Raw genomic sequence first — 15,789 nt, forward strand, 5'->3', positions numbered from 1 at the left:
GTGACCACTGTGACCAGCACCCCGCCATTCAAGACGTATTGGTGAATCGGTAAATTAATATAACCGATATGTCGGTATCAGAGGCATTTCTAATTATCAATTAATACGTACATATCGACTAGCTTTGACCCGCGCCTTCGCTAGAGTTAAACATCATATTATATTCGGCAGACAAAAAATCTCCAGAATTTTATCGTGGTCTTTATGTTGCGTGAAGAACTCTCTGGGGATTGAAAGAGTAGTACACACAAACTTTTGCATTTCTAACATGAGTAAGTTTATCGTACTTTTCGTTGTCGTCGTCCGCGACGTCGTCCTGCATCGCCCAGTCGGGCTCGTCCTCGACCTCGCACATCATCTCTAGCACGAGCGGCGTCAGCATGCGCACGGCCATCGGCACCTGCTTGCGGACCATCGCCGGCGCCGTCTCGCACAGCGTCACCATCACCTCCAGAGCCAGCTGCCGCCAGGTGTCCTCTTGCTCCTTGTCTCCTACCATCTATATCACAACCACAACACCCACTTTAGACGCGTTCACCTTTACGTAACTCGTAACGCTTCAAGCATCCCAGAACAATTAAGATTTTGAGTCGTAAAATCGCGTTTTAATATTAGTTAACCTCTAAATTAAGGTAAAAATGTAAAAAAAAACAAGGTAAGATTAACAGAATATATCCATTTTTTAATATGATGGAAATATCCATCACTATGCAAACTCTGATCTTAAGGCGTAGTAATAAATAAATTAACTTTTTTTAAATTCGTATTTTATTTCATACAACAGTTACAAAATATTTAATATACGTGATATTTCAGAAAACAGGTCTCAGGGACTCGGTCAATTAGTTATTTATTGTATGAATAATAAATATAATTCGCCTTACTTTACGAGCAAAGTGCATAATGATGTAAATTTCCATCACATACTTTCGAGTTACTTTATTAATGAATTTCGAAAATGTATGCACAAAAAGTAACAATATCAAATTACATACCTATTAGACATTTATTTTTCCGCATAAATCAATACCTTTGCTGTTATTCTTTATTTTCGAATTTTGAAAATGTATGCACAAGAAGTAACAATAGCAAATTACATACCTAATAGACATTTATTTTTCCGCATAAATCAATACCTTTGCTGTTATTCTTTATTTTCGAATTTCGAAAACGTATGCACAAGAAGTAACAATATCAAATTACATACCTATTAGACATTTATTTTTCCGCATAAATCAATATTTTTGCAGTAATATCCTCCATAATACAGCTAGAAGGTCAACAGTTTTCGTAAATAGCGCGAAACGGCGAGACCGCGAATTCAAATTTGAAATGTCGAAATTCTGTTTATTTATTTTTTCACAACTATGTTCCATTTCATGCTGTACTGTTGTTGAAACTTGACAGTCTTAAAAATAAATATCAATCACCCACAAAACTACCTTTTATTAAACGGACAATGTTATGATGGAAATTTCCATCACCATGCAAAGAAGGGATAAGAAAATTTAAATAATAAGTTTCATTCACAAACCTTAATTGCAGCTTGAGCAATGTTCTCAAGCTGGGGGCGTAAAAATTTAGGTGCAGACTCTGCGAGTTCAATCAGAACCTTTATCGCTGAATCATCTTCCGCCTTCTCCATTGATTGGACTATAATCTGCAAAAGTATTCGTTATTTTACAGTAACAAAATGCACCAACTAAAAATGACAATATAAATAAGCCGCACCCACTAACTGCGCGTAAGCGTGCTGCGTAAGCGTTCGTTCACCCACTAACTGTGCTTCAAACATCTAAAACTCAGCAACTTTAGGTGGTGAAGTTCACGCTCTCAAGTCGGGTGCGTCCTGTTTATTGCGCAAACAGAGTGGTACTACGCTTTACAAAATTTCCATCATAAGTGAGGGTGACTTACCTGCATCATAGGATCTAATAAATCACTTAAATGTTTCTGAATGGCAGGCTCCTTGTCGTGAAGCAAAATGAAAGCACCAACAGCCTTCACAGCTTGAACTCTGAGTGCATCAGATTCTGTAGGTTGCAGGGCTGAGAACAGCATTCTTTTGATAGCATCCAGATTTTGATTTTGAAGATTTCCAAATACACCAGGAACTGACCTGAGAAACAACAGTAAGTTATGTTATAGCTTATTTTAGCAATACCTATGTAAATTCTGACTGCCCGCAGAACTAATCTATAAACCATGACTCTCATTTCCGTAGTAGATGTGTGTATTAATACATGTCCCGCGCGAACTTTGCCGATCCTTAAGAAAAATAAATACAAAGGATATTCTATTAGGAACAGAATTTTTAAGCCATTTACTAGTTTCAGAGATTACCCTTAGTCCTTCCTTACATACAAACAATGGCAAATATCAATGATGTTTAACATATTATGTATATATTTTCCATATATTGGTATAGCATTCATTTATGACAAAAATGTGTTACTATAATTTCCACCAATCTCATTTTAATGTCTCCCATAATGGGAATTGTATTCAAGTTTTAATGATAATTGAGATAAAAAATGATAAGCACTTACAAAAAGAAATTATAATTAATTGCTTATATTTTTTTTTGTATGAGGCTTCTAAATTCAAATACCAGTTAATAAAGAACTGGTATTGAGGGATCCACAAAATTATGTTGCATGTTGTATGTGAGCTGCAAAAAGTGTTTGCTGCTCATTCCGAGAACGGACATGCAGTCATTAAAGCATTTGCACACCGCGTCTGTTAAAATCGCCGTCAACGCGCGATGACTGCGCTTTTCTCTTTCCATAGAGCAGCCATACAACTCGCGTGCGTATCGCGTACGTATCGATACAAACGTGCGTCAACTACAAGTTTAAAAAACGCTTTTTACGTACACAGGGCCCTTACTGTTGTATGGTAATGGTAACTTACGTGAACATTCTGATGCCAGCCTCTTTCATATTAGGGTCTTGTGAACTAGCACATGTCAACATGAACTGTAGGAATTCTGGCCACTGATTGGCACCTTCATCATCCAGATGGCTTCTAGCTAGTTCTGACACTACATCACAAATCTGAAATACAAAAAAATCACAACAACTATTCATAAAATGGACTCTAGTAAATGATAATGGATGATTCACCGTTTAATACGAATGTAGATGAAGCTGATTCATATAATGATTCAGCCAGCAGAGAATAAGCTCTGATAATGAGTCTATCCTTGGTAACATATTCGAAGCAATAAATATTTTGCTTCATTTTGTACAGTGATTATTACTTTTGCTTTTATTTCAGAATATTGCTAACCTTTCGTCGTAGTTGTTGGCTGACGTCCATTTGTATTGTGAGCAACAGCTGTTCCCGGAGCATTGCCTGCTGTTCGAAAGGCAGCTTGGGGAAGAATTCAAAGAACTCTGCGCTGAACAGCCGACGCAGCAGCACAGCTGCAGTCTGACGACCTTCCTCGGACACATCCCCATTTTGTATAGCACCCACCAGATATAACACTTTCGTTTCAGTTGCGATATTGTTGTATGCTTCCTAAAGAATTAAACAGATATATTTTACACTAATATTAAGTTAATTCTAAAGAACACTTACAAAACAAGAAAGAATAAATAACAAACATCACGCCTGTATTCTCACTTTTAGCAATTTTAGGTTTTAAGTTTGACTAAAACGTTACAATAGTGACAGCAGGGCTACTCCGAAACTCGAAGTTCGTGTTGTGCGGTCCCTCTCGCTCTCGTATCAAGCAGTATAAGTGTCAGAGGGACCGCACGACACGAACTTCGAGTTTCGGAGTAGCCCTGCAGGTTGCTAGCCTGTCGCGTACGGTATACCTTAACCTATATCCTTCCTTAGTCGCCTCACACGACATCCACGGAAGAAATGGAGAGGTGTAATTTTAAGTTCTAACCCGACACCACACGGGATAAATAGATTATAGTTATTTGTGTCACAAGGGAGCAAAATGGTGTATTTACGGCGAGGACGTACATTGAATCCAGAATGTAGCGAAGGATTCTAAAGTAGAATCCTGAGCGTAATGAGGGATTCAAATGTTAACGCCCAAGATGAAAATAATTTTGCTCCCGAGTGGCTCATACAACTTTTCACACCAAGCATTAAGAAACTTGGAAAAAAAAAATATTATAAAAAAAACAACTAGCATAGAAAATGGCGTGGCTTTACAATTATCAACTTCAAAAAATGGCATTTGCAATAAAACACTTAGAAAAGCCTTGAACAGAAAAGTTGCACTTTGCTCCCTCTCGTCAGGTAGGAAAAGTTACTTTTCTGAAGGAGAGGTGTGACACTTGACACCAATTTACCTAGTCCCAAACTAACCAAAGCTTGTACTGTGGATACTAGGCAACGGATATACATAATACGTATATAGATAAATACATATCATATTTATATGGAAAATCGCGCAATTCAAGGACTTCAATTATTTTGGGGTCAATCAGAAATTCAGAATTTTCTCCTTTTTGAAAGGTAGTTATTTTTGGGAACTATATTTTCTGTCACTTAAATTTAAATATGTCACTAAACTGCGATACCCTAATTATTATATCTATCCCTAAGAAATATATTGGTCATCAAATAAATAAAATCTGTCTCTAAGTATAAGTCATCAGATTAATGTAAACCTGTATCCTAAATTAAAGTTTGGTCATCAAACTTTGATCACTAAAATAATAGATGTCACCTAATAAATAGATCAGTTCCTTAATTCGATGCTTCTACTTATTCTACTAAGGCAGGTCTGGTTAGATACGACGACGAGCGAAGCGAGGAGTGTTTGGTAGAACTGCGACCCTCAGTGCCAGAACCGAACATTTTTGCCAATACTTGTATGATGAATATAAATGTTTGTAGTAGGTACTTGAGTCTTGGATGTTTGTATGTATTTAAATATATATGTTTGTATGTCTACCCGTTGTTTAGCACCCATAGAACAAACGTTGCTTAGTTTAGGGCTGGGTCAAGGTGTAATTTGTGAGAAGATATTATTATTTCATTAATTGTATATCATTATCATCAAATTTCAGTTCAATTATTTAATGATCCATATTATTTTCCAGTGATTATAATTCATTTTTAGGAAGCCATTTCTATATTATTTGGTGATACAGTTTAAGTAACACACCTATTATTTTGGAACCCAATATAATTACTTGTTGATCAATATTATTTTCGAGTAATTTTAAAATAATATTTAGGTAACCGGGTAACCATTTTCATATTATTTGGTGATTCAATTTAGGTGACAGATCTACTATTTTTGGAACAAATTATTTATTAGGTCGCCGAAAACGCATTTATTAGGTGATCAATAAAATCATACCCATTTTTAGGGTTCTGGAGCCAAAATGGCAAAAATGGAGCCCTTATAGTTTCGCCGTGTCTGTCTGTCTGTCCGTACGCGGCATTGCACAGCGACTATCAATGCAAGAAAGCTGTAATTTTGCACGGATATATATGTAAACTGAGTGTTGAGAATTATCAGTAGTTTAAGAGTAAATAGCAGCCTAAGGTATAAAATATACCTAAACTATGGAAAAATCTGTATAAATTACATTTGAAATTTACCACAAGCTTTGCGGTGAAGGAAAACATAGTGAGGAAACCTGCACAAACCTGCGAAGCAATTCAATGGTGTGTGTGAAGTTCCCAATCCTCACTGGGCCCGCGTGGGAATTATGGCCCAAGCCCTCTTGTTCTGAGAGGAGGCCTGTGCCCAGCAGTGGGACGTATATAGGCTGGGATGATGAAAAATTACTAAATGAAACAGTATTATTATCCTTTGCCCAGATTTTGGACAACTTTTAATTTCATGCATAATGTTTTCGACAGTGCTTCTACCTAAATTTTCCAGTCTTACTTGATTTTTTCATCAAGGCCCAAATTTCTTACAGGTCGAATTTCTGGGCAGTTAGGTGGATTGTGTTGCTTGCTCACAAAGTCAACGCTTTCCTTGGCGTACAATTGTAGGCAGATGAAGCATAATGACTGCTAGCCAAGTCAGGCCAAAATAATGTCTGACCTTTGTGTTTTTGCAACAGAGGCAATAATTTTTTCTGGAGATATTCTTTCTAATAAATATTGGTGTTGAACCATTCCGCACTGGCAAATTGCTTGCCAAACCATAATTTTTTTCAAACTTTCAAACAAAAATTGCCTTGTCCGCATTACTAACAATTGTTCCTTGTTTTACTGTTTAATATTGGGCACCAGGTCAAGTTTTATAATCAAACTTTACGCATGTTTCGCCATCCATTTCCATTAGTATGCACTGGTTTTTCTTACAGTAGAGCAGAGGTTTTCAACCGGTGTGCCGCGTATATTTTCAGGTATGCAGCCATCGCCACGAAGTGTATGCGATTCGTACAAAAGGTGTCAACGAGACCCTATTAATAAGCCTCCGCTGTCCATTATGTAATACATATTAAGGGTATACTGTACGAAACCCTTTAGGTACTCTACACGCCAGTCCGACTCGCACTTGGCTATTTTTACTGGTGTGTGCCGTATAACTTTGATGGACGAAAATGTGCCATTAAAACCAAGTTTGAAAATGCCCGCAGTAGTTTATAATTTTGTGAGAAAAATTTGATTAAAAACATATAGCTTTCAGGCAGTTTTTACGGCAGATGGTTGTTTTATAGCTCTTTAATCAATTACGCTTCTTAGCTCTCTGTACCATACCGATACTTGTCTTTCCTGTTTTTGACACAATCACAGACTGAGAGCCCTTTTTTCTATGCAAATAGCTTGCATACATTCTCGACCAACTTGGGTCTTGAAGCACTTGAGTTTCTGCCTCTCTCAGGCAAATCGCTTAATGTATGATGGTCACCAAATCTTCAAATTATATTTTGCACAGCATGAATGTTTACACCTTCCTCTTTTGCTAACTTCCTGCAATGCATACCCTTTACAGTGCACCATTTGGAAATAAAAGATTTTCACTCTTAAGTTTTGAGGCCCTTAATGTTTAAAAAGGAGAATAATTGTAGATAGCTGATAAGGCCTTGTCACACTGGATGTACAATCAAGAAAACTGAATCATGTATTAAGGTGAAACCTTTGTGCTACTAATATCATGTTAATATCCCATACTTTTGTAAAGGGAATCTAAGAGTGAAATTGATTATTAAAAGACTCCACCCTGGTACAGAAATCAAGACTGTATTTTGCTTCCTGCATAACAGTCTGCTCATAAAATAAAATTTAAAGGTATGATCTGATTGGACTTGAGGATTAAGAATGCGACTGGTGTGATCAGTCTCATCATCAAAGTGTCTACATTAAAAAGATTGTTATTAGCTAAGTTAGCAGTTTTGGCCAGTGAGGATATATAATGAAAAAAAAAAGATTTTCATTGTAGAATTGCTATAATTGATTGTAATTCAAAAACCATTTGTTGCTTTTTATGCAGCATGGATCATAAAACATCTTAGAATTACAGATTACAATTACTACTTTATTCAACAGATAAATTTAATCAATGGATGGTGAAAAAGGGGGTTCATGAAAAATCTTAGGTTTTAATTCAGTAAATGGTCTAAATTTAAATAAAAAAGCATTCATGGTCAATGGTTTGTCTTCAAGACTAAAATATATAATATTATGTCAAAAACTCATTTGTATTAAAGCTACGGGACTTAGCGATGAATTCATGTATCGCTACCCTGCTGAAACTACGCATTGTCCAGGACAAATGTTCTTCCCAGGGTTTTAAACTATCTCCTTACCAAATTTCATTTAATTCGGTTTAGCAGTTTAAGCTTGAAAAGGGATGAGGTTGGTGTCGCATTTACAATATTAGCAAGGATATAAGCTGATTATGTACAGCGTTACTAGCACCGCGTCGCTCCCTGGCTCGCCTGTGGCCACATGTGAATTGCTGTGCATAGCTCGTTCGTAAAACAGGGAAATGTAGATTGTCTTTAAAACATTCATATACAAAAAATATTGTGTTGTTAAGTTTCCATGGTGCAGACTTAAGAAACCTACTATAAAGTTTGGTTAAGACTTTAACAATACGCCAAGATCCTCCATGACCACGTTTTGACACGAGGCTGTTACTGTTAGTTACTCGACAAGTGTTTAAAGATAAAATAACTTTAATTTGTACAACGACATAATAAGAATAAAACTTACCTCTGCCTGGGATCGGATGTCGTTGTCTGTCGATAATAATGTATTTAGTAACTGGTAAAACTGCGCTTGATCTCCTGCCATGTTGCACCTCAAAGGAAAAGGCCCGTTCTTTTTTCTTAAAAAAATATGTGGCCAACACGCCGAGCGTGTTGCCAGTCAGCAAGCAACCTATAAATAAAATACTCTTCGCATAGTTGAGCCATTAGGCTGGGCTCACATTATCAAAAATTGGCAATGTAAAAAGAGTGTTTATTACGGAACAAATAGTAGGAGTAAAACCGCATTTCATCTTCGCCGTTGTTTCGAACTAGTAATACAGACGATTTCATAAACTTGTGAACAAAAATTTGTTCAAAAATATCTAAACAGGCTTCTCACAAGTTTATGAACTCAAATGTACTGTATGGAATGGACAAAAATAATCCGCTTGTTCCCTAGTAAAATGAAGTCACTACTGTCTTGATCGCATAATGGTCACACGGCTCATAATCAACATCACAACATAAATTAAGAAAAAGAAACCTTATAGCGCTTCGCTGGCTGCCCGCGCCAACGCTTGCTTTGTTCGCCATCGTATCGTGCCTAAATATGCGACCTAGTCATTCTACTAGTCGGGCAGACGGCACGGCAGTTGGAACCATGTTGGAACTTGGAATGTAGCTCATCAGTACAGACTATATTGGCCCCCTTACTTACGGGCCTGTCGGTTCTAAGGTGATGGGGAGGGGGGTGAATGAGGCAAGACCAAATTTCATCTGCTGCATAACTGAACCCATATGGCTCAGTGGTTAATAATCCTGACGAGGTAACAGCAGGGCTACTACGTAACTCGAAAATCGAAGTTCGTGTCGTACCGTCCCTCTCACTCTCGTATTAAATAATATAAGTGTCAGCGGACAGCGGGACGCTACGATACGAACTTCGATTTTCGAGTTTCATAGTAGCCCAGCAGACAGACAGATACTCGTAGTTAATTTTCGCAGTATATTATCATATTAATAACACCATTAATTGGGGATTTTTTTAATCATATTTTTATATACTCCATACAGAGATACATTAATTACGAATTCCGGCTACTTTTCACTTCACATATTCCGGAAATTACGAGGAAGTTGGGTCAGCGCGTAATACCAGTATGATCATAGCCATGTCGACTAGAAAAGCGCACGCTGCAATGGAACTGAGTACGACTTTAATCAGCACCTGAACAAAAATAGGAGTTTATTAATTGTCTGCCATGCCATGCTTGCCTGTCCGGAATACACTATAAAAAGCTTGCAAGCGTGTAAATGACATTCAAGTGTATGTATAGGCTTGGAGTTTGTAGACGCTTGGCAAGCTTCGGTAAGGGTGTAAACTGAAAATGTAGCATTAGGCGCCACTAGAGTTAGGATTCGCAGACTTTGCGTAGACTAGATAAGTTACTTACTTATGATTTCAAAACACTTTATGAAAAACTAGCTTTTGCCCGCGTGGAATTCGCGTTATTGTGCGCTGTTATTCCCTCGGGAACTGCATAAAAAGTAGAATATGTCACTCTCAGGCCCATAAACATCTCGTAGAGTAATTTTTAAATTTATTGTCGTCTTCAGTTCATCGCGCTGTCATCGTTCATCTACCATTACCTCTCATATTTCATTTTCCAGATTTTATTTTTACCGTTCAACGGTAAAACCTACAAGACACTGGCAAAATTGTCTTCCAATGGACAGAGCCACAGTTTTCTAAAAAACAAACAACTATCTCTATGCCAAAAATCACGTCGAAACCGTCGCTCCGTTTTGACGTGAAAGACGGACGAACATACAAACAAACACACTTTCGCATTTATAATATACTGCGCGGCAAAAAATGTGGCCCTCAAATGTATGCAGTACTAATAGGTAATTTTGTATGTAGCGTGGGCCAAATTTTGTGCCGCTGAGTATATTAGTATGTAAATGCGTCGCCAGGTGGGAGCAGGGAGGGGCAGCTGCTCCCCCCCCCCCTAGAGATTGATGAGATGAAAAGTTTCCAAATGTAAAGCAACCAAACCAAAGTCCTAAGTCTTTGACTTGACTTGCTTGATCGATCATTCCCGTACGTCAAAACCGAAACTCGAATGTTTTCACCAATTCCAATTAATACTTACAATTCATACTCGTCTCATTCTCCATATCAACTTGCTCCCCCCCCCCCCCCTCCCCAGGGCCATCGCCTGGCGACGCCCTTGTGTTAGTATGGATAATTTAGTTAGGAATGTGTTATAGGGCGATCGCGAAACCACAGGTCATTTACCGACAATGAACCTACTTCGGCCAATTAAGAGTTATTGTTCTACGAAACCTAGCTGTAAGGTAGGCAATACAGGAACTGTTGTAAGCTAAGCTGTATTAAATTTGTAACCTGTTGTCGCAGAGGTACACCAAGAGCAGAGAGTAGGTCTGCTACAGCTCGAGTTAGATCTCCGGCATGGTGCCAGCGACGCCAGAGGCAGGCAGCATTTAAAGCCAACAAGGCAGCCCCAGTGCCACATAAGTAAGTCTGGAGCACAACCCCTTTATTCAGTGATACGGGATTTCCTGCACATAAAGCCAGACCAACGACTGCTATAAGGTATGTAATGAGTAGGCCACCAGATACTGACTGCTCCCATCGAAATACTCTTACTGAACGCAGATGCAACGTTAGCAAGGCTACCATGATCGCTAAAGTACCTAAACGTAGGGATAGTAGTAAAGAACGTGTTATATCTGTATGTTCGTTTTGGTCCTTGGCGTCTTTAGATTTATCTATGACTGCATTAATGACAAAATTTTCTTTAGTCATTGAATTCAATATATAATAAGGTGTCCCTGATTGAAAAGAATACATAATGTCAAGTTTGACTTCTTTTTGACTTATATAGTATAAGAGGCAAGAGGCAAATTCAAGGCAAATTAGAGGGGTATTAAACCCGTTCCTGGATCATAATCATAAGGATCATTCCCTATAGCGAATCACTCTCATTTAGTCATTTAATTAAAATAAAGAGACTGGTCTAAGTTATTGCCATCTGTTGATTCTGATCAGTCATATCAATGACTTGCCTAGATACAGTAAAATTCGTACCTTTTTTATTTTATCTTGTATCATTGTTGATAAAGACTGTGTGAACATAATCGCTTTTGCCATTATTAGAGACAACGAATTAAAAAATAAATTGTCAGTGACAGCTGACAGGTCAGCGGCAGTGTTGCTACTTAGTTACTTTTAGCTAAATAAGCGTCTTTCCTAATTTTTTAACATCTAGTTACTTTTTTGGCATTTTGATATTTTAAATACCATTATTTTAAGTCGGTTTTTTGTGACCGAAGGTGAAATACATATGCTTACGTCAATTTTACCACTGATTTCCATTTTTTGGGTCTTAATGAAATTATATCCTACTAATATTATAAATGCATACTGTCTGTTCTGTCTGTCTGTCTAAACTCGAAATTATAATTTGATATATAGTTTACTAATAGGATATTTTATTCCGTATATATATATATATATATATATATATATATATATATATATATATATATATATATATATATATATACTGAGCGGCAAAAATCTGGCCCTCAAATGTATGCAGAAATAGGTAATTTTGTACGGAGAGTGGGCCAAATTTTTTGCCGCTGATTATATTTTTTTAAATGTCATTCACAGACTACTTAACTTAGATACTTTTGCTATATTAGCTACTTTTTAGTAGTAACAGTTGGCAACTCGTCACGCAAAATCGAAATCGAATAGAATAGAATCGCTGAATCGCACAAGCAAGAATCGCAATTTGCTATTGTAATATTTAAAATGTCCAAAAGTTATTGTTGATTTTATATGCAGCCTTAGGACTTGAAATAATAAAATTTACTGCAATGTGCAAGTGATCAATATCCTGATATATGTCCTTCCGTCAGTTTAAGCACCCACTTACTCGTGGAAATCGTATTATAATCGAAAATTAGTAGATTCCAATTATGGTATGTGTGAGATAGTAACATAACCTTAAAATTATTTCATAATTTTTTATATGATATCGTCATGTCGCTGTCATAGTATTTAATAACGTTTGATTTTGCAGGCGAGTTCAATCATCCTTGCCGGCCTTGGTATGGCCGCAGTCGGCTTTGCTGGCCGTTATGTGTTGAGGCAAATGCCTAATGCTTCTGTAAAATTTGCAGAGGCTGTTAAAAACTTGCCTAAATTTGATGCGGAATCTCTAGCCACATCAAAATATTATAAGGGTGGTTTTGAACCTAAAATGACTAAAAGAGAGGCAGCGCTAATTTTGGGAGTAAGCCCCACGGCAAATAAAGCTAAGGTGAGTCCTCATTACACCCAAGTTAAACTGCTTTGTTATTATTATGTTCCAAGTACCTACTGTGTATAATAAAATTGATTTATAGTCTTTAAAGCAACAGTTTTTTTTAAACGGCTATAGTTTTTAATTTAGACATTAATTTCTGTACTTACTGAATTTGTCCAAACATTAAGTGTAAAAGCTGTAGATTAACTTGACAAATTGGTTTTGTACTTAATTAAGATTAAGAAGATAAATCTCTGAGCAACCTTGTCTTGATACCCATTTCTGAGAATGTTTTCACATTTCTCCTGTGAAATGTTCATGTTGGATACCTCTATTCTATCAGAAAGGTGTCAAAAGGTTCTGATTTTTTTTTAGGTTGTTTAATTAATTTCAGATTAGAGATGCTCATCGAAAAATAATGTTACTTAACCATCCAGACAGAGGTGGGTCACCACTTATTGCTGCGAAAATAAATGAAGCCAAGGATGTGTTGGAGAGTGGCAAGTCATAATTTAAATATTCAAGTCTGCAATGCTAACACATATGTAGATTAGGCTGACATAAGTCTTAGAAAATGACAAAATATTTTAGTTGAAACCTCAAACATCTACAATTCTTTTGGTTGAATTGTTATCCATTACATAACATTTATGTGTAATGATTGAAATTAAATTGGCAATTTTCTGTCTAGTTAATAAACAGAAAGACCCCAAGTTTTGTAGTGCAAATCACAATTGGTTGGTGTCAAGACATTAACCCTTTTTCAGGCTCTGCCAATTTAATCACTTCACTACAGTATATAAAATTGACCATCATTTTATATCATTTAATTATGAAGGATTATTTAAAAGTGAATTGTATTTAAAAAATGCAATTGATTTTGTACCATATTGTGGGAAACAAGGTCTCTTAGGTGTAGATTCATGTGGTTGATACATGCTATGCCTGTAAAAGGGTTAAATATTTTTATGACTTCAGATACTTTATTTAAGTCCCTGAAGACATAAAAATATTTTTACCCTTTGATAAACCTTGAGTACCTTTGATAAACTTTTATTTATATCTTTTACTTTAGTCAACATGAAATCAATTATTAGAAGGATTATTAATACCAAAGTAGAAAATTAATTACAGATTTCATATTTCTTCAAACTGCATAAAATAAATAAATGTAAAATCAGTTACAGCTACTTGATATAGATCAGCCATACTCAACCTTTTTTTTGCATGGGCCACAAGTGAGAGGCAACCATGGTACAGTCGCCATCAGATATTTCGGAGCGGCCAAGGTGGTCAAAAATATTGATACATGAACTCTAATACCTCTCTCTCTTAATAATAGAGTGCATGTGCCAATATTTTTGACCACCTTGGCTGCTGCAAAATATCTGATGGTGACTGTACAGCAGGCCATAATTAATTGACAACTGTTGTTAAAAATCAAAATAATATGTTAGTGTATAAGCCAAGTGGGTTATGGGTCACTTATTGGCAGAACGAAGGTTGAGTATAGATAATGTAGATGCTCGCAAAATTTCTTCATATTTTCGTGTTGCAGCATATCAGCAATAGTGCTATTAGTAATGTTATAACATAAGGCAGTTTAGATATTTACTTTGTCGTTAACAGTGTAAATAAACACCAGTTGAACATTTGATATAATTTATTTGTTTCACCAAAACATAATATCCCAATTTGCATCCAGACATCATGACAGGCAAGGAAACCTTTGCGTCGCAGCAGCACAGCACTTTATTCAACAGTCTTGTATCTAAGACATTAAAACATTAACAATGCTTAAGCTAAAAGTCCAAAAATATGTTAGGTTTTTCAATACATTAAATTTCATAATTTTAAGCGCCAATTACACTGAGTCGTTCGCCGCATGCTGCATGCGGCGACCGCAAAAGTGTAAAGAACACTGTAGTCGGCCGCATTCGGCGAGCGACAGCTGCCACCGCCTTAATATGGCCGCCGCAGTAGACGGACCAGACTAAGGTAAAGGCGACAGTCGTTCGCCGAAGTAGTTTGAAACAAATTCGGCAACCGCATTAGGTCAACGACGTAGTGTAATTGCCGCTTCAGTCTCTGATTGACTTCAGTATTTTGGGTGAGAATATTCAATACATATTGACGGAGATGAGAAAACGACCCTTAGGCATCAACATAATGTGTATTACTATAACAGCATATTTTATATAATTCATGTAGGTAGGTACTAACATAGATTATTTCAGTTTACGTACTAAATATGGAAGTAATAAATTGTAAATAAATGAATTTTTCTCTTTATAACAAAATGTCCAAATATACAGCTGTTTTCAAGAAACTAAGAATATTAATCCGATGTAACAAATGACAGGTAAAGTAAATGTGTAGTTCAGTTCAGCCACATTATTCAACTCAGGACTAGTCTTGGAACTCTCACAACACAAGTGATTAGGGTTTCGCAACTACATATATAAATAACGTATACTAACGCGACAACGCTTATGGATGAAGTGCTATGGCATCGAGCCCAACTATATTATAAAGCGAGCATCTACTTCAGACACGGACTAGCAATACTTAACGTAGGGACATCGATTAACGTCGTCGCATACCTACATAATATTAATATAATAAGTTAACTAGTTTTACATTGTGTCTCCATTTACTTGGTATAAAGAACCAGTGTAAAGTTACATGCCTCTAGGCAAGGCTGCCGAGATTTCTGGATTTTATAACGGCGCGGGACAAAAATTATCTCGTGTTATTCTAGAGATCGAGGCCCTATAGGTACTACGAAGTGCAAAATTCGAACTTCGTGTCTTGCCGTCCCGTTGACACTAATTACGGTTCCGTAGTCAACTAGGAACCCTTATAGTTTCGCCATGCCTGTCCGTCTGTCTGTCCGCGACTAAGCGCAGAGACCGTTAGTACCAGAAAGCTGTATAATTTAATTGTATAATGTATATTGATGTATTCTTTAATATCGTAAAACATTTTTTTGTTCCATAATCAATAGTTTCTACAGCGCATGCGATGAAAGATGTTTTATGGCAACTACGGAACCCTATTTTTTTCTGTTAATAAATATAGCATATAGCACTTTGGAATAATTTAGCATTCTAATAGTGAAAGATTTTTTAAAATCGGTCCAGTAGTTTTTGAGTTAATTCGTAACAAACATCCAAAAACCCAAAGTTTTCCTTTTTATAATATTAGTATAGATAGTATAGATACCTAAACTTGGAAGATTTCGTACACAATACGAAATCCATAGAAAAATATTATTTGATTTTTTCTTAGCTACGGAACCCCATCTTGGG

At 36.6% G+C, this 15,789-nt stretch overlaps 3 protein-coding genes across 3 annotated transcripts in view; 1 reads left to right on the forward strand and 2 right to left on the reverse strand.

Annotated features, from left to right (window-relative positions):
- Karybeta3 (karyopherin beta 3) overlaps positions 1–8,290 on the reverse strand; it is a 28,159-nt gene extending 19,869 nt beyond the window's left edge. The window contains exons 1-6 of the mRNA XM_074090669.1: positions 8,158–8,290; positions 3,292–3,525; positions 2,914–3,056; positions 1,918–2,119; positions 1,535–1,660; positions 288–499 (exon numbers count right to left, since the gene is read on the reverse strand). Of these exons, the coding sequence (XP_073946770.1) occupies positions 288–499; positions 1,535–1,660; positions 1,918–2,119; positions 2,914–3,056; positions 3,292–3,525; positions 8,158–8,238 (998 nt within the window). The 5' untranslated portion in view covers positions 8,239–8,290. The remainder of the gene's footprint in view (positions 1–287; positions 500–1,534; positions 1,661–1,917; positions 2,120–2,913; positions 3,057–3,291; positions 3,526–8,157) is intronic.
- Positions 8,291–9,195: 905 nt separating this feature from the next.
- On the reverse strand, positions 9,196–11,000 carry LOC141438809 (uncharacterized). Its single transcript, XM_074102791.1, has 3 exons — positions 10,857–11,000; positions 10,546–10,721; positions 9,196–9,363 (listed from the first exon to the last, which is right to left on the reverse strand). Exons 1-3 carry the CDS (start codon positions 10,966–10,968, stop codon positions 9,262–9,264), a joined length of 390 nt encoding a protein of 129 aa, XP_073958892.1. The 5' UTR covers positions 10,969–11,000; the 3' UTR covers positions 9,196–9,261.
- Positions 11,001–11,870: 870 nt separating this feature from the next.
- On the forward strand, positions 11,871–14,132 carry LOC141430128 (mitochondrial import inner membrane translocase subunit TIM14). Its single transcript, XM_074090689.1, has 3 exons — positions 11,871–12,152; positions 12,254–12,493; positions 12,873–14,132. The coding sequence occupies exons 1-3, from the start codon at positions 12,150–12,152 to the stop codon at positions 12,987–12,989; spliced, it is 360 nt and encodes a 119-aa protein (XP_073946790.1). The 5' UTR covers positions 11,871–12,149; the 3' UTR covers positions 12,990–14,132.
- Positions 14,133–15,789: the final 1,657 nt, after the last annotated feature.

Source organism: Choristoneura fumiferana, chromosome Z (genome assembly GCF_025370935.1).
Source record: "Choristoneura fumiferana chromosome Z, NRCan_CFum_1, whole genome shotgun sequence".
Taxonomy (NCBI): domain Eukaryota; kingdom Metazoa; phylum Arthropoda; class Insecta; order Lepidoptera; family Tortricidae; genus Choristoneura; species Choristoneura fumiferana.

What these genes read in the sequence shown, in the direction of transcription:
- LOC141438809 (XM_074102791.1), bottom strand. Translation starts at nt 10,968, where the DNA reads ATGACTAAAGAAAATTTTGTCATTAATGCAGTCATAGATAAATCTAAA. An exon ending in ACTACTATCCCTACGTTTAG is followed by an intron (nt 10,722 to 10,856) that starts GTACTTTAGCGA and finishes CTTTATGTGCAG; the next exon opens with GAAATCCCGTATCACTGAAT. An exon ending in GTGTACCTCTGCGACAACAG is followed by an intron (nt 9,364 to 10,545) that starts GTTACAAATTTA and finishes ATTTTTGTTCAG; the next exon opens with GTGCTGATTAAAGTCGTACT.
- LOC141430128 (XM_074090689.1), top strand. An exon ending in CCACGGCAAATAAAGCTAAG is followed by an intron (nt 12,494 to 12,872) that starts GTGAGTCCTCAT and finishes AATTAATTTCAG; the next exon opens with ATTAGAGATGCTCATCGAAA.